Below are 26724 nucleotides of genomic sequence, written 5' to 3' on the forward strand. Positions count from 1 at the left end.
CCTCTCATTGTATCTACATTACCGCTACGTAGGGCAGATAGCAGGCTACATTATTAAGAAGGCCAGAACACCAAGGGATTCCAAATAGTTCCAACATAATTAATTCCTTCAACACAGCTGTTGGGACAACTTTGGCCTGTAAGAGCCACAAAATTAAATTGAACTTTTCGGACAGTTCAAACACGGTTACATTGCTTCTCTTGAGCTCTTCTCAGTTTCTGTAAGTGTTCTGGAAAGGGTAATCACTTTAAAGAAATAATGTGGCGGTTTGCAGTATTATTTGCCTTATTTACTGTGGCCTTTGCCAAGAAAGGAAGCTTGTGCGATCCTTCGGACGAGAAAAACTGTGATGAAAATTACAAATGTGTGCCAGACGCCTTGTTGAAGACTGGACGATGTGAATGTATCTACAACAAAATGATCTGCGGATCGAACGGGAAAACTTACAATGATTTTTGCGAATTGGTTGAAGAAGCAATGGCTACAGACAATGCCAGTCTTGTTGTCCAAAGCTACGGGAGATGCATTGCTAGTAAGTACAGTTGATGAGATATTCTCTCTCTCTCTCTCTCTCTCTCTCACACAGAGTGGGTGTGCGATAAACAATAAACGACGCTATTTTAATTTGCGTAGTTACCGATGATTGTGTTGCAGACCGTGACCGAATGTAATAACTAAAATTAAACTGACTGAAGTACCAACCAAAATATGGAGAGCCTTTGTGCCTAATATAACATCATTATTATTTCTATGCACAACAAGGAGACCTGCTACGTCTGCAGCGCTTTTGACACTATGGAGCATGAAGTTTGTATAATTATGAAAGTTGATCCATGGTTGAAAATGCTAAATATTTGTATTTTTTGTTTTACCAACTTACGTTTCTTGTTATTCTGCTCAAGCTTTCATAATTAAGTTTGTGTGGCAGAAATATATAGACTTAGCATGGATAGGGGAGACTTTGCTCAGATTTATCAAACCAGATTTGGCACATACACGAAAGATGTATGAAATTTGTCTATTTTCTTAAAGTCTGAGATTGGTTTTTATTACTGCCTTAGTTCCATAACGTTTGCCACTCTGTGCGTCAACAAGGTGACGTCATCTAGGTTAGTCGAGAAAGCCCTCGGCTGTTTGTTCATCAAATCGGATTAAAGTAATCGCTGTTTCGGACGCATCTTTTCCTTGAAGAAAGTGTGTAATACGAAGTTACGTACCGTTTGTATTATGACACAATAAAAACCTTACATTTGGTGGTAATTTCTCTTCACGAATTATGTAACATGCTCACGTGACTGGTACTAAGGCTTCGACACTGCAGGATTACATAGACTATGTAGACAAAAGCAATTGAAATAATACTAAAACATTTTTATTTGACACGATAAAATATACGCGAACATAATGCTTGTTTTGAATTATGATCATCACTGTCTTTTACAGTTCCCATATCCTTAGATGTCCATTGCTGTACAATGTGATTGAAATCAGATCTCTACGTCCTACGGGAAAACAGAGGAGATCTGATTATATTCACATTCATCAGTGTTGATCATGAAATCCATACACAATGCTGAACACTTGTGAAAATAGTGCATTAACTATTCGGAGAAAAATGAAGATGCATAATAATTTTATTGTCGCATCTGGAAAACAGGACATATAAAACGCACAGGTGCTCGACGCGAGCTTGATGTTAAGAAGAAAAAAACAATCGTCTAAAGGAAAAAATCATACAGAGTGACAAAAATACCTTAGATTACTCCGATGACCAGTAGTTTTCTACTGTTGGCCTGGTAAACAGGATAGATAAAACGTGGTTTTCTACGGTTGGCCTAATAAACAGGACAGGCTAAAACTGGTTTTCTACGGTTGGGCTAAGTACGGGAATTTGATAACTAAATTCTATATTATATACAGGTTACGATCCAGGGAAGAAAATAAATGCTGTCTAACGACACGCCCCTGTGGGAAACATTTATTTGGATGCAAAACTTAAAATGGGGTAAAAGAGTTTACTTTAGAATACTCTGCTTCGATCCATGTAGCTCAGAATGAAACCTAGCGAGTTCCTGTGATGGGCCAGTGGCTTACCTTCCTATATCAAACAATGCAAAATTAAGACAAGCAAAGTGACTTTAAAAAATTGAAGAAGCCACTAAGGAAATTTTATGGGACGGGTATCTCTTACCACTGCTCTTGGAGCAAAATAAATGCTATGTTTCAGTTTAACTGTATCTCGTACGCTTTTCTTGCCAAATGATGCCGGCACATAACGGAGATCCCTGCTCGACATGTGACTTTGAGGTTTCTTTTCAATATTGCCAAAATTACAGACAATACAGTTCGATCAGACTGTGTTCAAGTTGTCACAATTTATATGGGATACTTTTAGGTGTGGGAGCGGCTGTGGATCAGCAGTTAGCGGGCCTGACTTTCGAACAAAAGGATCGCGTTAGAAACCTGCCCGCACCAGATTGGGTCGGCGCAGCGGTGTCTCTGGGTAAGCACTTTATTCCGATAGCTATGGCACGATCTGGCCTTTTATGTGTTCGTTCGTTAATGTGCCTTTAAACACGAAACCAAATCAAAATAACACGTTTAAAGTACGTCGTTGCTGAAATTTGACCTGGATCTGGTTATTTGCATTCCGAGTCACATGACTACACAACTCTCGTAAGCTACATCTCAATGACATCAGAGGTCATACAGTCACGTGATATCAACAACAGACCATTTCTAGTGTTGCTGTAGGAAAACAAATCGAACATATAAACAAAAGTCATGTAATTTTTATAGAAAAATGAAAAAACAAACTTCTCAAAATATTTTTTTTGTGAAAACAACGACGGAAATCTGTAAATGTTGCAGAAATTTGAAGAAAGCCAGATTCACTACGAAGAGCACGTAGCAATGTGGTAGTCACGTGACACCAACAAAAGCATCGCTGACACGTGCTCGGTACTTCTTGAAAATGGTTTTCTCCACCCTGCTGCGATACCGACAGGTGTCTGTTTGTTGTTCTAAAAAAAAATATGTTGAGAATTAAGTGCGCATTATATTTATTTTCAAACATTAAGTGACTTCTATATAATATGTCCAAATTCTATGTACAACAACTTGGGAAATTTGCTTCTTGTCGATATCACGTGACTATATGACCTCTGATGTCATTGACATGTAGGTTCCGAGATTTGTATAGTCATGTGACTCGGAATGCAAATGACTAGATCCAGGTCAAATTTCAGCAACGACGTACTTTCGTCTCGTCTGTCAGCGGATTAAAGACATGACGAATGCTATGCTCATTATTTCTGAGAAAATAAATCATATTCCTATCGATTTCATGCAGGTATATCTCGATGAAAAGCCGTTCAAGTGTGCTGGGTCGGGAAGAAAGCGGATACCCCATGCCGACACCAAATGGTGTCGGCGAATTCCAACTTTTCGATAGGGAATGCGCTCTGACCCTACACCCCAGCATAAATGTCCCAATATATAAAAAAAATGGGGTGGCAAGGGTCAGAGGAAACTCGGACGTGTCTGTATTATGTCTGTATGCATGTAAATCATTTGATTGTGTACGTTTTAGCATTTAGCGTGGGCATATATCAGACGTAGGCAGGGGTGAATCATCAACAGCCCCTTGTTTACGAGCTGAATAGACCTACCAGTATAAGATGCTAGCAGAACATCTTACGGGGATGCCAGCAGAACATCTTACGGGATGTGCAAAGTAGAAGTATTTTTTGTATTGGCTGCACCGCCTGACACAGGAAGACTAGTGACACTGGATTGCTGTTTTGATGGCACAGCAACACAAGTAGGCTATTTAGTACCGAGACAAGTGGGGTAACGTGCTTTGCTGGAGGACACACCAAGGTAACCGACCGGGGCTGATCTGACTGTAGGACGTAAACCCGTAATCTTTATGTCGCGAGTCCGGCACACTAACCGCTGAGCCAACCCGTCTTCTGTCTTATTAAGCGTTGCTGCGCATTACGCATTCATCTACTGATATCAGTGCTGTATTATTCATTTCATATCCAGTTGTTGTTGAATATTTAGACTTTCGTGAAAATGATATGCGTGTCGTGGCGCGTATTTATTTTAATTTCTTGTTTAGAAAGCTAAAGTTCAAGAGATTTTATCGTTTCAATAACAACAGAAGCCAGCATGTTTCTTAAGCGCTTAAGACTCGTATGATGGCATGCATCGTTGTGGAAAGTTTTCCATTTTCATCCGCTAGTGAAATGGTCGTAGCGATCATCTGAAGACCTACTACAATGTACTGTTGGCTTTTATAGCAATCGCTGCACCAATGTTGTGAGAATATGACCGTCTGTACTCGCGTATAACTCGAGTCCAAAAACAAACAACATAGACACCATAATCTGCCGTCGCAAAAGGATCAGTTCATAGCGACCATTATTAACCACCACTCCAAAAATGACTCTAATACAAAATTGTTCTATTATGTAATAATCTGATAAGGATAAATACTCTAATATATTCTGCAAGGGTCTTGGTGAAGTTCTGTTGTCTTTTATAAACGGAGTTGATAATGATAATGATACGCTGGACACCTGGATTATATTATTGTTGCAAGTTTTCAAAACAAATGCATTATTTAGAGTAAATGAGTAAAACATGCAAGAATATCAACATGGTTGAATGAGAATATAAATATCGCCATCAAATTCAGAGGGAAGCATACATATAAAAAGTCAACTTTCTAAACGAAAACTTAAGAACATCGTCACTAATCATATTAGACAAGTACAGAAAGATCTTACAAGAACGTCATGGACCACTATCTCAATACTGCAACAATATTTTAGACCCATGAATCAAGGCTACAGTAACATCCTAGACTAATGTGTCAATACTACAACAATATCCTAGACTAATGTGTCAATACTACAACAATATCCTAGACTAATGTGTCAATGCTACAACAATATCCTAGACTAATGTGTCAATGCTACAACAATATCCTAGATTAATGTGTCAATACTACAACAATATCCTAGACTAATGTGTCAATACTACAACAATATCCTAGACTAATGTGTCAATACTACAACAATATCCTAGACTAATGTGTCAATACTACAACAATATCCTAGACTAATGTGTCAATACTACAGTAACATCCTAGACTAATGTGTCAATACTACAGTAACATCCTAGACTAATGTGTCAGTACTACAACAATATCCTAGACTAATGTGTCAATGCTACAACAATATCCTAGACTAATGTGTCAATACTACAGTAACATCCTAGACTAATGTGTCAATACTACAACAATATCCTAGACTAATGTGTCAATACTACAACAATATCCTAGACTAATGTGTCAATACTACAGTAACATCCTAGACTAATGTGTCAATACTACAGTAACATCCTAGACTAATGTGTCAGTAATACAACAATATCCTAGACTAATGTGTCAGTACTACAACAATATCCTAGACTAATGTGTCAATGCTACAACAATATCCTAGACTAATGTGTCAATCAATACCACAAGAATACCCGTTACCAATGTACCTGTACTACAACAATGTCCTAAACTAATGAATCAGTACCAGAACAATATCCAAGACCAATGTATCAGTACTACAGCAATATCCTAAACCAATGTGTTAGTACTACAACGACATTATACACTAATGTATCGATGCCACAAGAATATCATTGACTAATGTATCAGTACTGCAGCAATATCATCGACCAATGTAACAGTACTACATTATCATAGTCCAATGTGTCAGTACCACATGAACTTACTAGGCTGATGTATCAGTATTACAACGACGTTCTATACTAATGTATCAAAACTACAAGAATATCATTGACTAATGTATCAGTAATACAGCAGTAACACAGACCAATGTATCAGTACTACAATATCGTAGACCAATGTATCAGTACTACAACGATGTTCTGTACTAATGTATCGATGCCACAACAATATCCTTGACCAATGTATCAGTACTACAGTAAAAGTGTACACCAGTCTATCAGTAATACAAAAGTATCATAAAGTAGACAAATGTATCAGTAGTGCAGCAATATTCTAGAACAATCTGTCAGTACTACAATAGCATCCTAAAGTAAACCAATGTATCAGAACTACAACAACATCCTAGAACAATGTGTCAGTACTACAACAACATCCTTGAACAATGTGTCAGTACTACAACAACATCCTTGAACAATGTGTCAGTACTACAACAACATCCTTGAACAATGTGACAGTACTACAACAACATCCTAGAACGTGTCAGTACTACAATAACATCATTGCACAACAATGTGTCGGTACTACAACAACATCCTAGAACAACGTGTCAGTACTACAACAACATCCTTGAACAATGTGACAGTACTACAACAACATCCTTGAACAATGTGTCAGTACTACAACAACATCCTAGAACAATGTGTCAGTACTACAACAACATCCTAGAACAATGTGTCAGTACTACAACAACATCCTGGACTAATGTGTCAGTACTACAACAACATCCTAGACCAATGTGTCAGTACTACAACAACATCCTAGACTAACGTGTCAGTACTACAACAACATCCTTAAACAATGTGTCAGTACTACAACAACATCCTTGAACAATGTGTCAGTACTACAACAACATCCTAGAACAATGTGTCAGTACTACAACAACATCCTAGACTAATGTGTCAGTACTACAACAACATCCTTGAACAATGTGTCAGTACTACAACAACATCCTAGAACAATGTGTCAGTACTACAACAACATCCTAGAACAACGTGTCAGTACTACAACAACATCCTAGAACAATGTCTCAGTACTACAACAACATCCTAGAACAATGTGTCAGAACTACAACAACATCCTAGAACAATGTGTCAGTACTACAACAACATCCTAGAACGTGTCAGTACTACAACAACATCATTGAACAACAATGTATCAGTACTACAACAACATCCTAGAACAACGTGTCAGTACTACAACAACATCCTTGAACAATGTGTCAGTACTACAACAACATCCTTGAACAATGTGACAGTACTACAACAACATCCTTGAACAATGTCTCAGTACTACAACAACATCCTTGAACAATGTCTCAGTACTACAACATCCTTGAACAATGTGTCAGTACTACAACAACATCCTTGAACAATGTATCAGTACTACAACATCCTAGAACAATGTGTCAGTACTACAACAACATCATTGAACAACAATGTGTCAGTACTACAACAACATCCTAGAACAACGTGTCAGTACTACAACAACATCCTTGAACAATGTGACAGTACTACAACATCCTTGAACAATGTGTCAGTACTACAACATCACCCTTCCTTGAACAACGTGTCAGTACTACAACAACATCCTTGAACAATGTGACAGTACTACAACATCCTTGAACAATGTGTCAGTACTACAACAACATCCTTGAACAATGTGTCAGTACTACAACAACATCCTTGAACAATGTGTCAGTACTACAACAACATCCTAGAACAATGTGTCAGTACTACAACAACATCCTAGACTAATGTGTCAGTACTACAACAACATCCTTGAACAATGTGTCAGTACTACAACAACATCCTAGAACAATGTGTCAGTACTACAACAACATCCTAGAACAACGTGTCAGTACTACAACAACATCCTAGAACAATGTCTCAGTACTACAACAACATCCTAGAACAATGTGTCAGAACTACAACAACATCCTAGAACAATGTCTCAGTACTACAACAACATCCTAGAACGTGTCAGTACTACAACAACATCATTGAACAACAATGTGTCAGTACTACAACAACACCCTAGAACAACGTGTCAGTACTACAACAACATCCTTGAACAATGTGTCAGTACTACAACAACATCCTTGAACAATGTGACAGTACTACAACAACATCCTTGAACAATGTCTCAGTACTACAACAACATCCTTGAACAATGTCTCAGTGCTACAACATCCTTGAACAATGTGTCAGTACTACAACAACATCCTTGAACAATGTCTCAGTACTACAACATCCTAGAACAATGTGTCAGTACTACAACAACATCATTGAACAACAATGTGTCAGTACTACAACAACACCCTAGAACAATGTGACAGTACTACAACAACATCCTTGAACAATGTGTCAGTACTACAACAACATCCTTGAACAATGTGACAGTACTACAACAACATCCTTGAACAATGTCTCAGTACTACAACAACATCCTTGAACAATGTCTCAGTACTACAACATCCTTGAACAATGTGCCAGTACTACAACAACATCCTTGAACAATGTCTCAGTACTACAACATCCTAGAACAATGTGTCAGTACTACAACAACATCATTGAACAACAATGTGTCAGTACTACAACAACATCCTAGAACAATGTGTCAGTACTACAACAACATCCTTGAACAATGTGACAGTACAACAACATCCTTGAACAATGTGTCAGTACTACAACATCACCCTTCCTTGAACAACGTGTCAGTACTACAACAACATCCTTGAACAATATGACAGTACTACAACATCCTTGAACAATGTGTTAGTACTACAACAACATCCTTGAACAATGTGTCAGTACTACAACAACATCCTTGAACAATGTGACAGTACTACAACAACATCCTTGAACAATGTGTCAGTACTACAACAACATCCTTGAACAATGTGTCAGTACTACAACAACATCCTTGAACAATGTGACAGTACTACAACAACATCCTTGAACAATGTGTCAGTACTACAACATCCTAGAACGTGTCAGTACTACAACAACATCATTGAACAACGTGTCAGTACTACAACAACATCCTAGAACAACGTGTCAGTACTACAACAACATCCTTGAACAATGTGTCAGTACTACAACAACATCCTTGAACAATGTGACAGTACTACAACAACATCCTTGAACAATGTCTCAGTACTACAACAACATCCTTGAACAATGTCTCAGTACTACAACATCCTTGAACAATGTGTCAGTACTATAACAACATCCTTGAACAATGTCTCAGTACTACAACATCCTAGAACAATGTGTCAGTACTACAACAACATCATTGAACAACAATGTGTCGGTACTACAACAACATCCTAGAACAACGTGTCAGTACTACAACAACATCCTTGAACAATGTGACAGTACTACAACAACATCCTTGAACAATGTGTCAGTACTACAACATCACCCTTCCTTGAACAACGTGTCAGTACTACAACAACATCCTTGAACAATGTGTCAGTACTACAACAACATCCTTGAACAATGTGACAGTACTACAACAACATCCTTGAACAATGTGTCAATACTACAACATCATCCTTGAACAATGTGTCAGTACTACAACAACATCCTTGAACAATGTGACAGTACTACAACAACATCCTTGAACAATGTGTCAGTACTACAACAACATCCTTGAACAATGTGTCAGTACTGCAACAACATCCTTGAACAATGTGTCAGTACTACAACAACATCCTTGAACAATGTGTCAGTACTACAACAACATCCTTGAACAATGTGTCAGTACTACAACAACATCCTTGAAAAATGTGTCAGTACTACAACAACATCCTTGAACAATGTGACAGTACTACAACATCCTTGAACAATGTGTCAGTACTACAACATCACCCTTCCTTGAACAACGTGTCAGTACTACAACAACATCCTTGAACAATGTGACAGTACTACAACATCCTTGAACAATGTGTCAGTACTACAACAACATCCTTGAACAATGTGTCAGTACTACAACAACATCCTTGAACAATGTGTCAGTACTACAACAACATCCTAGAACAATGTGTCAGTACTACAACAACATCCTAGAACAACGTGTCAGTACTACAACAACATCCTAGAACAATGTCTCAGTACTACAACAACATCCTAGAACAATGTGTCAGAACTACAACAACATCCTAGAACAATGTCTCAGTACTACAACAACATCCTAGAACGTGTCAGTACTACAACAACATCATTGAACAACAATGTGTCAGTACTACAACAACACCCTAGAACAACGTGTCAGTACTACAACAACATCCTTGAACAATGTGTCAGTACTACAACAACATCCTTGAACAATGTGACAGTACTACAACAACATCCTTGAACAATGTCTCAGTACTACAACAACATCCTTGAACAATGTCTCAGTGCTACAACATCCTTGAACAATGTGTCAGTACTACAACAACATCCTTGAACAATGTCTCAGTACTACAACATCCTAGAACAATGTGTCAGTACTACAACAACATCATTGAACAACAATGTGTCAGTACTACAACAACACCCTAGAACAATGTGACAGTACTACAACAACATCCTTGAACAATGTGTCAGTACTACAACAACATCCTTGAACAATGTGACAGTACTACAACAACATCCTTGAACAATGTCTCAGTACTACAACAACATCCTTGAACAATGTCTCAGTACTACAACATCCTTGAACAATGTGCCAGTACTACAACAACATCCTTGAACAATGTCTCAGTACTACAACATCCTAGAACAATGTGTCAGTACTACAACAACATCATTGAACAACAATGTGTCAGTACTACAACAACATCCTAGAACAATGTGTCAGTACTACAACAACATCCTTGAACAATGTGACAGTACAACAACATCCTTGAACAATGTGTCAGTACTACAACATCACCCTTCCTTGAACAACGTGTCAGTACTACAACAACATCCTTGAACAATATGACAGTACTACAACATCCTTGAACAATGTGTTAGTACTACAACAACATCCTTGAACAATGTGTCAGTACTACAACAACATCCTTGAACAATGTGACAGTACTACAACAACATCCTTGAACAATGTGTCAGTACTACAACAACATCCTTGAACAATGTGTCAGTACTACAACAACATCCTTGAACAATGTGACAGTACTACAACAACATCCTTGAACAATGTGTCAGTACTACAACATCCTAGAACGTGTCAGTACTACAACAACATCATTGAACAACGTGTCAGTACTACAACAACATCCTAGAACAACGTGTCAGTACTACAACAACATCCTTGAACAATGTGTCAGTACTACAACAACATCCTTGAACAATGTGACAGTACTACAACAACATCCTTGAACAATGTCTCAGTACTACAACAACATCCTTGAACAATGTCTCAGTACTACAACATCCTTGAACAATGTGTCAGTACTATAACAACATCCTTGAACAATGTCTCAGTACTACAACATCCTAGAACAATGTGTCAGTACTACAACAACATCATTGAACAACAATGTGTCGGTACTACAACAACATCCTAGAACAACGTGTCAGTACTACAACAACATCCTTGAACAATGTGACAGTACTACAACAACATCCTTGAACAATGTGTCAGTACTACAACATCACCCTTCCTTGAACAACGTGTCAGTACTACAACAACATCCTTGAACAATGTGTCAGTACTACAACAACATCCTTGAACAATGTGACAGTACTACAACAACATCCTTGAACAATGTGTCAATACTACAACATCATCCTTGAACAATGTGTCAGTACTACAACAACATCCTTGAACAATGTGACAGTACTACAACAACATCCTTGAACAATGTGTCAGTACTACAACAACATCCTTGAACAATGTGTCAGTACTGCAACAACATCCTTGAACAATGTGTCAGTACTACAACAACATCCTTGAACAATGTGTCAGTACTACAACAACATCCTTGAACAATGTGTCAGTACTACAACAACATCCTTGAACAATGTGACAGTACTACAACAACACCCTTGAACAATGTCTCAGTACTACAACATCCTAGAACAATGTGTCAGTACTACAACAACATCATTGAACAACAATGTGTCGGTACTACAACAACATCCTAGAACAACGTGTCAGTACTACAACAACATCCTTGAACAATGTGACAGTACTACAACAACATCCTTGAACAATGTGTCAGTACTACAACATCACCCTTCCTTGAACAACGTGTCAGTACTACAACAACATCCTTGAACAATGTGACAGTACTACAACAACATCCTTGAACAATGTGTCAGTACTACAACAACATCCTTGAACAATGTGTCAGTACTACAACAACATCCTTGAACAATGTGACAGTACTACAACAACATCCTTGAACAATGTGTCAATACTACAACATCATCCTTGAACAATGTGTCAGTACTACAACAACATCATTGAACAATGTGACAGTACTACAACAACATCCTTGAACAATGTGTCAGTACTACAACAACATCCTTGAACAATGTGTCAGTACTACAACAACATCCTTGAACAATGTGTCAGTACTACAACAACATCCTTGAACAATGTGTCAGTACTGCAACAACATCCTTGAACAATGTGTCAGTACTACAACAACATCCTTGAACAATGTGACAGTACTACAACAACATCCTTGAACAATGTGTCAGTACTACAACAACATCCTTGAACAACGTGTCAGTACTACAACAACATCCTTGAACAATGTGTCAGTACTACAATAACATCCTAGAACAATGTGTTAGTACTACAACAACATCCTAGAACAATGTGTCAGTACTACAACAACATCCTTGAACAATGTGTCAGTACTACAACAACATCCTAGACTAATGTGTCAGCACTACAATAGTATCCCAGACCAATGTATCAGCACTACAATAGTATCCTAGACTAATGTATCAGTACTACAATAGTATCCTAGACTAATGTATCAGTACTACAATAGTATCCTAGACTAATGTATCAGTACTACAAACTGGCTTTGGAAGACATTAAAGTATGTAACAATCCTAGTGATGTTATTAATGTTGTTCTAAAGAAAATATTAAATGCATTGATCATTTTAAAAATTTGCCATAAAATGTTCTGGCCTAGATGGGATCCATTCTCAATTTATCTGAACTGATGCTGGTCCTATTCAGTTCAGTATTACCTACATTATGAACTATGCTATCATAACGGCTTCTTTTCCTAACCACTGGAAATCTACGTCACGTTCCTCTTCAAAGCAGAAGATTGAGATAACAACAACAATTTATCAGTCAATTTCTGTTCTTCCCATGCCGTAAAACTGAATCATAAGCATATACATACTGTGATCCCCATTTAACAAGAGATTTCAAAAAAAATCGTTCACATTTTAGAAAGCTGCACGCTAGTCAGATGGCATTAACATACATAGTAATTCTTGGTATCGGGGAAAAAGATAAAGCGAATTTTATTGACGTATTTCATTTCGATTTTGAAAATGCACATGCATTTGTCAATCAAAATATTCCGTTACAGAAATGAAGAATTTATGGGGTTTTTATATTCAACACTGTCTTTTTCTGTCTCATATCTAAACAGAGGATCTCAAATGTTTTTGTTTGTTTGTTTGTTTTTTATTTTTATTTTTTTTTAAGTGAGACATTCTATGATACTGTTTGACAGCTCACTGACCACTCCTCACCAACGGGTACCTGAGGTGGTCTCCACTTTCTCATAAGGACCCATTGTGTTTACAAAATACAAAACTGGTAATTGTGTGGCTTAGGATAAGCTAATACCCCTCTGAAACAAGCATATCTCACGACCTTGTTACTGATCGACAACGAGTGTTTATCTTTGTCACCCAGATTAGAACTGAGAGAATGATTAGTAAGCAAAAGGATCATTTTGATCAATACCTCTAACTTGATCTATACCATCCTCGCCAAAAGACTAAAGGAACTATTTCCTGATCAAAACCATTCTCAAGAATTGTTTGACATAACTCTAGTAATCATACGACCAAGGTATAAATCAGGTATTTCAATCTGAACAGGATCAGCATTCTGAAACAAACAAGGTTTTGTCAGTACAAGTGGATGAGCCACAACTTTATTTCCAGTTAGGTCATTCCCTAGCAATAAATTGATAGTCTTCATGGGCAAAGAATTCACTGCTCCGACAGTCATGGGCCCTGAGACTAAGTCTGATGACAAATTGACACAGTCACGTGGAGAGGAGCATTATCAAGGTCGCACTCTACTCCCTATATAGAACACTTTCACTAGAAGAAGACGTTTCATATAATTGCAAAGTACTTGATAATAAAAGATTTTGTGAAGCCCATGTGTCCTCCAGATTTAGCAGGATCGCCGATTAGTGAAATAGAGCCATTTGACATGAATGGTTCATAATTCTCTTTAATAAAAGCAGACCGGGGCTTGTTTGACCCCCAAAAGATGTATTGCTTTCAATACATGACCATAACCTTTTCGTCTTAGAAATTAGAGCTTTTGGAATAGTGTCTTTATTTTGTTGCTTATTTTTCAATTTGTAGCAGTCAGAAATAACGTTGACTATTTTCTTGCAACAAGTAGACATGTTTCTGATCAGTCTTATCAGAAGTTTGATTCCTGAAAGTTGTGCCCGATTGAGATCTGGGAGTACTCGTACGCTGACAAATGAAACGTATGGGGCCAATGGTATTATCGTCAGATGTACGAGAAGTATCTCCCAAAGTTTAAACCTTTTTCTCATCAAGACAGGTCTTTACATCACCATGGATGGAATTCTTGAACTCTTCAACTAATATGAGTTGTCTAAGTTTATCATAATCTTTATCAAACTTCTTGGCTAAGTACCACCTATCGAACAGTTGTTCCTTTTTTTCTGTGCAAATTCTACATAAGTTTCTTTTCTACAATTCCTACACCTTTGACAACATACCTCAGGTACCAGTTCATAATCCTTCAAGATAATTCCTTAACCACTTCAAGAGCTTTGCCAGCAAGTACACTGTGTAATAATAAAGTCCAATGCTCTCTCTGCCATTACAAATATTCAGCAATGTTCTCAAAGTGAAGAAAATATTGACCTATATCTTTTTCTTTAAAAGAAGGTACTAACCTAATATTTCTGGTAGCATCGAAACCTGAACTGGGGGTGTGGAGAGGGTGGAGTGCTTTCTGCTTGCTAGCTCTAATTTGTTTTAATTACAGCTGTATTTCCGTTTCTTTTCTCTTTGCATTTTCATTTCTCTTTCTTCTTCCTGCATCTGAATTTTCATTGGCATTTCTCTTTTTTTTTTCTTTCTCCATTTCATCTTTTTGAATTTGCAATCCCTCATTTCTTTTTAAAGCTTAATCTTTCTTAACTCTATTTCCATCTGGTGTTTTAATTGTTATTCTTTTAATTTAACGTCAGAGCCAGATAGTGCCTAATCAAACCAAAGTACTTGTATCAAACATTTTCTTTCCCACCAAATACGGTATCAAAACATGATTTATTTTTTGTTTTATCAAAGATGATTTTACTTCCACAACAGAACAGTGTTTGGCAAGCTCCAGCAGCTCATCTTTCTTTAAAGACTCGGATTAGAAACAAGGTTCTCAGCTCTATATGACATTTTGAGAGCATGTTGGGTTCGCTAAAGTTTTCTCACATATGTGAAATTTAAATACCAGGGACTTTAAATATTCTGAAAAAGTCTTTACACCAGTCTCTTCAACTAAAGGTTAGCAAAGTCTCCCAAAAGAGATGACCGACATGTTTCAAAGAATGGTATCTTGGAATATCGTCTCTAATGATACTGAAATACTGTATATAGATCTTTTCTGCTTTAAACACAAATGTAAAACTTGCTCGTTGGTTTACCTGTTGTATTGTATCAAGATCAAGAATCAATAAAGTCTTCTTTTTCTTCTTCTTCTTCGTCATCATCATCAGCATTTTCTTCTTCTTCTTCTTCTTCTTATTATTATTATTATTATTATTATCAAATAATTTGATCTTACTGAAATGCATTTTTTCGATTACAAGAGAAATGGGAAACAGAATGGGTTGATGACAAGCTGCACTTTTCTCGAACATAAGTATACAAGCATGTTCTATGGCTTTTCATTTTCTATAATACAGTATTCCCGTAAAAATGGCGCCTCCTATAATTTGGTTAATGCAATGTATAAACATGCAAGGAGCACTATCAAAATCGTATTATTGATCCGTATAACGCTTATGGGAGGTAGTTGCTATTGGCACCTAGATGTTTTAAATGTAATGAAACTTTCAGTAGTCTACAATCTAAACAAAGAAAATGTATTTGTTGGAATTATTCTAAATTTTGATGAAAATTACAAAGAGTCTAAAACACAATAAAACTTTGAAATCAGTCAAACATGTCCTTCTTATCGACCTAAAATTTCTTTCTTTACCGCTTGCATATAATTAAGGAACGAATGCGAAGTAATACTAGCATAAAAGACACCAATCTGAATTGGCTGTTTTGTTGTTGCCTGTTGTTACGTTTATTATCCTGGTTAGAACGTCGTATATAGTTGGCACGTGTACTAGACCATAACGTTTTAAAGAACTACCGCCCAGTTTCTAATCTCCCATTCATATCAAAAATCTTAGAAAAGGTTGTTCTATCCCAGCTTGTATCTCATCTAAATTCAAACCGTCTTTTTAGCAATGTACAATCTGCATATCGCCCTTGCCACAGTACTGAAACTACTCTTCTAAAAGTAGTTAATGGCATTCTCTCTGCGTTGGATAGCGGAAAGATTACAGTCCTCACCCTCCTTGATTTGTCTGCAGCATTTGACACAATAGACCATGATATATTACTTCACCGTCTCCAGCATGTATTTGGCATTCATGATACAGCCTTACTGTGGTTCAAGTCCTCCTTGGTCAACAGGACACAAATTGTATCTGCAAATGGAATACACTCCAGCCCAGTTGATCTATGTTGTGGTGTTCCACAGGGGTCTGTTCTTGGACCTGTTCTCTTCATTCTGTACACTCATTCGCTCTCAAGTGTCATAGATCATCATCCATTGTCTCACCAATTGTACGCTGATGACACCCAAATATACAAATCTAGCCACCCAACTGAAGTTGATGCTACCATCCAAGGTGTAGAGAGGTGCATTTCTGATGTGAAATCATGGATGACATGTAACAAGCTGCAGATGAATGATGATACAACTGAGGCTATTCTGATCACAACACAAAGACTTTCTCATTCACATCCTTTACCTCAAACAATAAATATCAGCAACGCCAACATTAAATTCACACAATCAGTACGAAACCTAGGTGTTACTCTGGACAGTACTCTCACATTGCACCAACATGTCATGAACATATGCAAGGCTGCATATCTTGAGCTGAGACGCATCAGCTCAATTCGCAAATATCTTTCAGTTGATGCCACTGAAACACTCGTGTGTTCATTAGTACTTTCAAGACTGGACTATTGTAACTCAATTCTGTCTGGTTCATCTCAATATCTACTCTAGAAACTTCAAAAAGTTCAAAACACAGCTGCTCGGATCATACTTAGAGTACCACGATCAGAGCACACCTCCCTGCTGCTCTGTACCCTACACTGGCTATCCATTCGATCCAGAATCAAACACAAAATTTGTTCTCTGTGCTACGTTTCACTGTCGGACTCTAGTCCAACATACCTATCCGACCTCACCCATGTGTACACACCAGCAAGATACTTACGCTCCTCTTCTGACAATCGTATACTCATTATTCCCACTATGAAAACAAAGTCATATGGACAGCGTTCTTTTGCATACCAGGGCCCAGCAACGTGGAATGAATTGCCCACTGAACTTAGACACAAAGACACTGTGCTCTCATTCAAGAGTGCTCTCACAACTCACTTATTTCGACTGCAAGAACAAACTTAAAGACCTAATAATGTTTCCTACCTGAAATATTCAAAGCATGTTTTTTATTTTTTAATGTTTTTCTAATTTCATGGTGTTTGTTTTTGTAATAATATTATTATATGTTTTTTTATCTTATAGGTGTTGTCTAATGTTGTAAAGCGCTTAGAGCTTCTAAAGATTAGGCGCTATACAAAGTCCTTATTATTATTATTACGGCCTTAAAATGTAAAAGTATGAGACGACTACTTAAGCATCACTTGTATAACATTGTACACTGCAACTAATCCCTCGTTGATGGTTATCGTACGCTGGCGTGTTTGTTGTATTTCTTCAAAGCTATAAACAGTTTTTTATTGTTTAAATATGTATTCATAAGTTCCATACATCATAATCGTACTTAAGGCTACAATACAGCATCTTAAAAATGTTTACAAATTTACACGAGGATATAAAACCAGAGAAGAAACAAAGTCAAGCTTCCACATTCCTAAAACATATTGTTAAGAGTCTGGGCTCTTACAAAAAGTAACATGAAAAAAGTGAAGACAACAAGCTTTGTTAAATTTTAAAAAAATAATTTATTTCCCTGGAATATAAAGTAACAAATGAGAAAAAAGAACTTACGGTTTTACGAATCAAATACAAAAATACTCCAAGAATTAAAAAATAGAAGTCCTAGTAATAAAAATTCCTGAATGAAACTAAGTTCGAATCCCGATGAAATCCAGAATGGAAGACGATGACATCTTTTGTAACCTGCGAAGTGCTGCAGTGTCATTAGTCTCTTGATGAATCACATAAAATATTATCCCAGTTTTTGAATTCTATATAAATTTCGATAACTGTCCTTGTCCAATAATTAATTTAGAGCACTAGTATTTCCATGGAAAAGAATCAACTTGAATTTAAAATTACAAAACTGGACACAACATAAGACACCTTGACGTCTCAAGTGTTAAGGCACGACTGACTATTCTTTCTCAATACATCTGTAATAAGTCTAACTAAGACGCAAAACAGATTTCCGGATGGGGTTCAACCTTCTAGAAATGTTACATGATAAATATCACGTTGTCCAGGTATGGCCTTGACTTAACATAATAATTCTTACTCTGAGAAAGAATATATTTTTTTAAAAAGTTGTTTACTAAAACTATCACTGTTTCTGAATCAAGGTCAGAAACTAGATACAGTAATTATATTATTAGGTGTTTACCAATGAAAATTAAAAAAGTCAGGTCAAACAGAGCTGAACTTAATTCTAAAATTCCAACAAACAATATTACATTACAATAGCATGTAATCGAATAAAGTTAAAAAAATAAAACGTCAGACAAAATATTAAATTAAATCAAATATACATAACAATATGATTTTGAAAACAAATGTAAAAGTTTAAAAATTAATAAATTTTGATTTTTGACCTAATTGCAACAAATCTAAAAATGTGAACAAAATGTTAAATTTTAATTATGGATGGTTACACGGACTGGCGATCAACACTAGTTGCAATCACTGTGTTCACCTTTCAAGGATTATGACTAAGTGTTCTCCAACCTCACATTAATCTACATGTATTCGTAAACAAATAAAATTCAAAAAAGTACACAAAGATTTTTTTTGTGGAAATACATTTACGTGTAACATTGCACACTTAATATTGACAAGAACTTTGCAGTTAACTTAGCATGAGCCAGGTTTCTCTGTCGTGCTTTGATCATGTTGGTTATATACACGCGGGGAAAAAATGACTGATTGATTGAATAAGAAAACCCACAGTAAACGAGAACAGATTGTAAAAATTTGGCATGGATTATCTTTTCCAGTACAAAACGTGAATAGTTGATAACAGATTCACACACACACACAGTGGTGTAGCGCTCAATATAGAATTGAGAACGTGATGAATGGTGAGCGCTAAAAGTAAGAAACACGCAAGAAAGTAAGTGATTTCAGGTTCCCACAGAACTATATATATATATATATATATATATATATATATATATATATATATATATATATATATATATATATATATATATATATATACACACCATTATGGCAAAACAATGCTCGTTGTGTTTTTAATGCTCGACTAGGTAAACGTATGTGAGAAAGTTTACCAGTCGTTTTCTGTTGGTCGGTGGTTCTTTATGGGATCTTCCCAGGTTCCTCCATCGCCATGTATTGACTATTATGTACTGAGAAATGGTGTTAAACCCACTAAGTCAACCAAATCCCAGATATATTTAAGTAATGCCGGTAATGATTTTGTCAGCCTTAAATTGTGGGCACGCGTGCGCGCACACACACACAACACAAATACACACGCATTGCCAATAAAGAAGATATTGACTTCACAATTCATTATATTCTACAGATCCGGAAATTATTGCCGGGCCTGAAAGCACGAAGAACAAGACTGGAGACTTCATAACACTTTCGTGTGAGGCAATTGGGAACCCTATTCCAATTATCTTTTGGTTCTTCACCCAGGCTGACGGTACAACAAAGCCACTCCCATGTAAGTACATTTGTATGCACAAAGTTATAGCAATCTGACTAAAATCAATATAACGGAGATCTGACAGTCACAGATACAAGGTCTTGTTTGGGTGGCCCTTCGATTCACCAATCAGATTACAAATTTCTCTTTTACGATAGTCATAAGCATGATTTGGAATTTGTTGTTTGTATCGATATCTCTCCCTCAGACGAAATGCAACTCTAACGTGTTATTAACAATATGAAGAGAAATGATTCCAAAGGTTATCAAAAAGTAACTGGTGAGCAAAGCATAAGCCTCTATTGGTGCCTGTCATATTTAGTTGTCTCGACTACAATCATGTTGAGGATTTTACTATGTTATAAGTATCATACCAGAAATACGCACGCCCACTCAATATATAAGAGTTTGCAATAAAAATTATTTAACCTCGAAAAGTGTGAGTCTATGCTGATATCATACGCCAACCAACTGATTAACATACCTTTCCGACTTGTCAGTCTAGCCTGCTTAGTACCATCGTAACTTTCTGACTATTACAAGTCAGAGGAATGCAAGCTTTGACCGATGTGTATGATTGTTATACCAGGCAGAGCGCTATCAGCCTAGACTGGATGTTTTTAGTTGCATAATGTTCCATAACGTGGACCAACATGTGAGAAATATTCCCACAACCCGGATTAAAAGGTAAGAAGTAAGTTATGATTTGAAAATTTAGCTTTACTGGTCATAGAGCAGAAGAGTTTATGGGATGATCTGTAGTCCGTCCGTTTTCCGTCCGCTAGCATGATTTTTTTAAAATTATCGTTGCGCCTCTTAAACTACTTGGAGGTTTGCCATTAAACTTTTCACACACCTTCATCCCATGGTCTAGTTGTTCCTAAATGAAAATAGCGATGAATGGACATACAAAAAGACTTGAGGAACAATATGGCCGCCACAGCGGTTATCTTTAATGCACAAGTGTGGAAAATCATTATATGGTACTTTAATAATAATCTCTGTTACTATATTTTCGTCTAATGCAAGTAAATTTCCATCTGTATCTTTTTATTTCATTTATTTTATACTCAGGATTATTATCAAGTAAAATACAAAGATCGCGTGAATTTGGGGTATTCATATCCCCATATAGCTCTACTACATGTTAAATTATTATCTATAAAATTAGTACAGTGCTCCATCTCTATACCGCTATTCACTATACCGCGATTCCTTTTACAAGGCGAATCCAGTCATGGATTCCATTTCATGAAAAGGTTATATATATATATATATATATATATATATATATATATATATATATATATATATATATATATATATATATATATATATATATGCACTTCATTATAATTCAGTCTCAGATGACGGTACACTCAGTGGAGCCCATGAACAGCGTTATAATGTGGGAGTACTGTATCTTGTAAGCAGCAGATGTAATGCTGTTTTCTTTTCCATAATAATCAACTATATCCTTGTATTTTTATTCTCCTAGTCCCCATCTATTAAACGCCATTATATTTCAAAGTTTTTATCACTTAGAGTTAAACTTTATTAAATGATTATCCAATCTTTAGAACTTTCTCTACGACGGTATTCTTTTTATTCTTCCACCACTATTCCTGAGTTTACACGACTAGGTCTTAAGTCTTCTCGTGTTTTAGAGGATAATGATAGAAACTAAAGGAATAACTCTGCTGAGTATATTGAAGAAGAATCTAAATCTAATTTGAAGAAAAAAAAAGTTTTTAAGACTTTACTGATTCCAGTTAGGAACATTTAATTTCCCAGCTAGATCCACCAATTTAGAACTAAAAAAGAATGAAAAGAATGTTTTATGATTTTATTTGGCAATCAGTGGTAAAAGAGTAAAGAGAGAAACCACCATACAAGAGATTCCTATGGGAGGGTTGAAAACAGTGACATTGAAAAAGGAAGAGTGGCCTTGAAAATCGTAAATTTATCGTGGTCTTGAAAATTATAAATTTTCGTGTCCTTGAAAATTACGTGGCTTAGACTCGTCGTCTTAATCAAAAAGTTATTAGGTTCTTGGAAAATATTGTTTGAAAAGAGATTTTGTTTGGTTTGGATGGGAAATGAATATATACAACATTTAATTTTAATAATTAAAAAAATTTGGTTTGAAATGTTGACAGAACAGAAATATTCATTGGATACAAACCCTCCTAAAATGAATGAATCCACAGTGGCCATTAATATATGGTATATACATAAATAGAGATTTCAGAATCAATCATTGACCATCTTTGTTCAAGGGACTGGGGGGGGGGGGGAGAATGCAGTGTGCATCAGTTAATTAGCACATAATGATGGCAGTTGTAGATTTTGAATCTTCTGGGGAAGAAATCCATATAAATGTAAATTCTTTATATATCGATACATTAAAATGCAGTTAAAGAACTATAGAGAAAGCTCATCGGTATAACTAATCCCTTTTCAAAAGGACTTTGATGAAGTCAAACAATTTATATTAAAAAAAATAATTAAAGACTTTAAATATTTATAAAGAAAAAATAAGATGACGTGTATTTAGTGGGATGTTGGTGTTTACTTAGTGGGAGTTTTGTATTTATTTAGTGTGCTGTTGGTGTTTACTTAGTGGGAGTTTTGTATTTATTTAGTGGGACGTATGTATTTACTTGGTGAGATGCTGGTATTTATTTAGTGGGATGTTGGTATTTATTTGAATGGGATGTTGGTATTTATTTAATGAGATCTTGGTATTTACTAATTGGGGTAGTAATATGTACTTAGTGGGATGTTGGCATTTACTTAGTGGTATGTTGGTATTTACTTAGTGGGGTGGTCATATTTATTTAGTGTGACGTTGGTATTTACTTAGTGGGATGTTCGTTTCACAGTACGAATTTTAAAAGGAACATTATTATACAAGAGTTAAACGTTTTGATCTTGTTTAATGTAGCAATACCTTAACTCTCCAACCCATCATTAATCACATTGCTTTTGATTTTATAAAACATGAATATTTGTAATAATACAGTTTAATTTTATTTAAGTCATAATTACTGGATTCCACCGATTATAGGAAATCTGGTAAAATGAATTAAATGGGCAGTAAGCATAACTCAGTTCTCGTTCTTTGTTTCCTTATTTCTCGTTCTTTCTTTCTTGTCCCAAGTAATTTGTAATATGTGTATTGATTTAAATATCTTGGTTTTTATTTCAATGTAATTAACCCTTGTTATGAACTGAAATAGAAATATTCAATATTGTAAAGCGATGAACGCAATGCACCGAAGCTTAGTATACATTTTCTGTCTGTAGTAATAATAACAAGTTTTGCAGGGATGCAACTGGCTTAGATGGCAGAAGAATAAAAAGGACCAGCTTACGAAATTATAAATGCTTGAAGTTGTTGGAATTTTGAATTTTGCATTTTGTGTTTGAACCTAAAGCTGATGACTCTGCAGTGGCTGTGAACATGCGTGGAGGCCCAGACAGTTACCGAATTACAGGCTTTGTACAGATTATGGAGGCCTCCAAACGGCATGAGGGGGACTACACGTGTGTGGCCGTCCAGATGGACATGCCAACCCAGAGCAAAGCGGAAGCCACAGCCAGGGTCAAAATTATGGAGGATGATGGTTGGTTTACTGACTTTACTTAAAATAAGAAACAAAGAAAATATTTTAAAATGGAAACTAAATAATTCAAAGACTTTAATCTACTAGTAGTACAACCTCGTTGGGTAATATTATTAACATTGAACAAACTATTTTAAAAAAATCGTTAAAAGTTTATATGCCATGACACTTGCTTGAAAAACAAGGAGTCCCTCAATGACTAACAATTATTTGAACTACTTTTTGTGGGAGAAATTATTACATGAATAAATATATGGAGACGGCAGAAAACCAAATGATTTTTAACACATTTTGAAAAAATCTTATGTAGCTACCATTGGGGTTTTTGAAATAAGAATGTCATGCATATGCAATATAATCTTTTAATTAAAAAAAATCAATAAATCTCTGGAAGCAAATACAGAAGCCTGCACGATATATCTTATTTACACACAGGCATACAGAAAAAAAAAACAATTATTACGTAGATAGACTTGTCATTATATTCAATAATAAAACCAATAATACATTCCGTGGATGTTTAAATCGTAAGACACGTAGCAAAAATATGGAGAATATATATATATATATATATATATATATATATATATATATATATATATATATATATATATATATATATATATATATATATATATATACCGTATTTACTCGCTTGTAAGACGGATCCAACTTCCAGATGCAAACAACATAGACCCGGACGTTGTTGAATGTGGACCGCACGTATAGGCGAGTAAAGATTGTAGGTGACATTTATTTATTGATTGATTTATTTATTTATTTATTTTGCAGTTGAAAACTCCTAGGACACCTGGCAATATGACTGTGATACATGAATACCAACTAACCTTTGTGTCTGCCGTCAGTTGTCAGACAATCAGCTCTTTTATGTGCCAAAATGTATACAACTTTTGTATTTTATAATCATTCTTGTATGCTTTCAAATCATTTTGATGTTGTTTTTGTATAAAAATATATCGATTAATGCCAGTAAAGTTGTCAACATGCAGAAAATTGTAATAATTTCCCAATCAAACATACGTGTCATGTCAAATGGAATTACACAATGGACAACTGATTTTCTCCATAGTTATGTGGTAACATCTCTTGATCAACCACATGTAGCTGGAGATTAACGTTATATATTGTTTTCATTTTTTTTTTTTGTCTTTCTGGATCCCTCTAAATAATGTCTCATTTTCATGTTTTATCAACATTGTTGGGCAGTTTTTTACAATATAAAGTACTTTGTCCTTACAAGTATATACAGTACTTTGGCCTTACACTTATATACAGTACTTTTGTCCTTACAAGTATATACAGTACTTTGGCCTTACACTTATATACAGTACTTTGTCCTTACAAGTATATACAGTACTTTGGCCTTACATGTATATTTAACTATACAGCACTGAAAGGGGAAAACAAGTAAAATAGTAAGGCATATCTAAAATCAGGATCCATATAATTACTATATTTGTATGCTTTCATTACGTTTTGTAACAATAACTTTCAATGCATATTGCACGTTATTATACACAAATTTACGTTACTTAGAGGTACAAAATTTAAATTTTCCTAGATAAAATTTACTTTAACCTAAATTAAATTTGACAGTCAAAAGAAAAATCTAGACAAAACATTGTATCACAAGAATAAATTCAACTGGGATTTGTTTTTGGAACAGAACCTGCCGATTTAAAAAGAGGAATTAATAATATATGTACATAATGTGTGAATGATGTTTTTACTGTACTTGTTTAAGGTCTAAATACTAGATGAACAGTGAAAATATCCCTCTGTCAAAATATAATGTTTTCATGTTTTCTTGTTTCTAGTACGGGTGGGTGGGTAGCAGAACACACCAAGTAAAATTAAGTACTCATTTGCCAATGAGAAAGATTAAACCGATCTCTGACCCCTTCCATTGTCCAGAATATAGGATTGTTTTTTATATATATATGTATATTACCTTGAAATGTTTGTCTTTATATAATAGAATTTGTAAACATATTTGCAAACTAAACTATTGCTGCAAACAAGCTTTAAAACTCCATTATTGATTGTAGTGCAATATGTGATATGACCGATATAATAAATTGATATTATTTTTTAAAATCTTTGTGGAAGAGGGAAATTTATAAGAATTCCAGGCTGTAAAAATGAACAGTTTATTAGTTTATTTCATGAAATTGATTTCACTTTTGATTTAGACAGCATGATTTTGGTAAAATATGAGAGGTTGTTTAAGTTATCATTACTCTGTCCATATATATAATAGTAGTTTAGAACATTTAGTTATTTGTAATGGGGTCTATTATGAAGTAGAACTGTTAACAACAAAATCAAAAGTCTTCCTTATTTTATGATGATTTTGATAATTTGACCATGACATATACATGTTCTATGTATAAGAATAAAGATTAGTTGAAAATTTACTTATTTTTCAGTATTCATCTATCCTACCTGATTATCAATAAAACTTGTGTGTGATCATGTTAAAGAGGAAGTAAACATTTTCAGTTGTTATGTTTCATGGTCTATGACTAAATAACAGATAAAAGTAAAACCAACAACTTTCGTAAAATTCAACAAATGATTTATTTCCGTTGAATACAAAATTAAACATTTAAAAGAAACTTAAAGTATTGTGAAATAAATTACAAATACTCCTAAAAATTTCTATCACAAGTCCGAATGAATTTTAGTATTTAATGCGCTGATGTGCCGATAGTCGTGGATGAGCTGATGTGCCAACAGTCTCGATGTATCAAAACGATGTAATTCAGACTGTACTTGAATGAATTCACAATAATCGCAAAACAGTGATTTAGTCCAAAATGT

General features: G+C 35.4%; 1 protein-coding gene across 2 annotated transcripts; it reads left to right on the forward strand.

The window, feature by feature from the left end:
• On the forward strand, positions 1-26318 carry LOC149795567 (insulin-like growth factor-binding protein-related protein 1). Of its 2 annotated transcripts, XM_089965399.1 has the most exons (5): positions 1-532; positions 2396-2503; positions 20126-20269; positions 23692-23880; positions 24673-26318. In XM_089965399.1, exons 1-5 carry the CDS (start codon positions 259-261, stop codon positions 24684-24686), a joined length of 729 nt encoding a protein of 242 aa, XP_089821525.1. In that variant the 5' UTR covers positions 1-258; the 3' UTR covers positions 24687-26318. The 2 variants fall into 2 exon arrangements, with proteins under 2 accessions (XP_089821525.1, XP_089821526.1); XM_089965400.1 differs by lacking the exon at positions 2396-2503 and having other exon boundaries at positions 9-532.
• The last annotated feature ends 406 nt before the right edge of the window (positions 26319-26724 follow it).

Source organism: Sinohyriopsis cumingii, chromosome 7 (genome assembly GCF_028554795.1).
Source record: "Sinohyriopsis cumingii isolate HCF-2022 chromosome 7, ASM2855479v2, whole genome shotgun sequence".
Classification (NCBI taxonomy): domain Eukaryota; kingdom Metazoa; phylum Mollusca; class Bivalvia; order Unionida; family Unionidae; genus Sinohyriopsis; species Sinohyriopsis cumingii.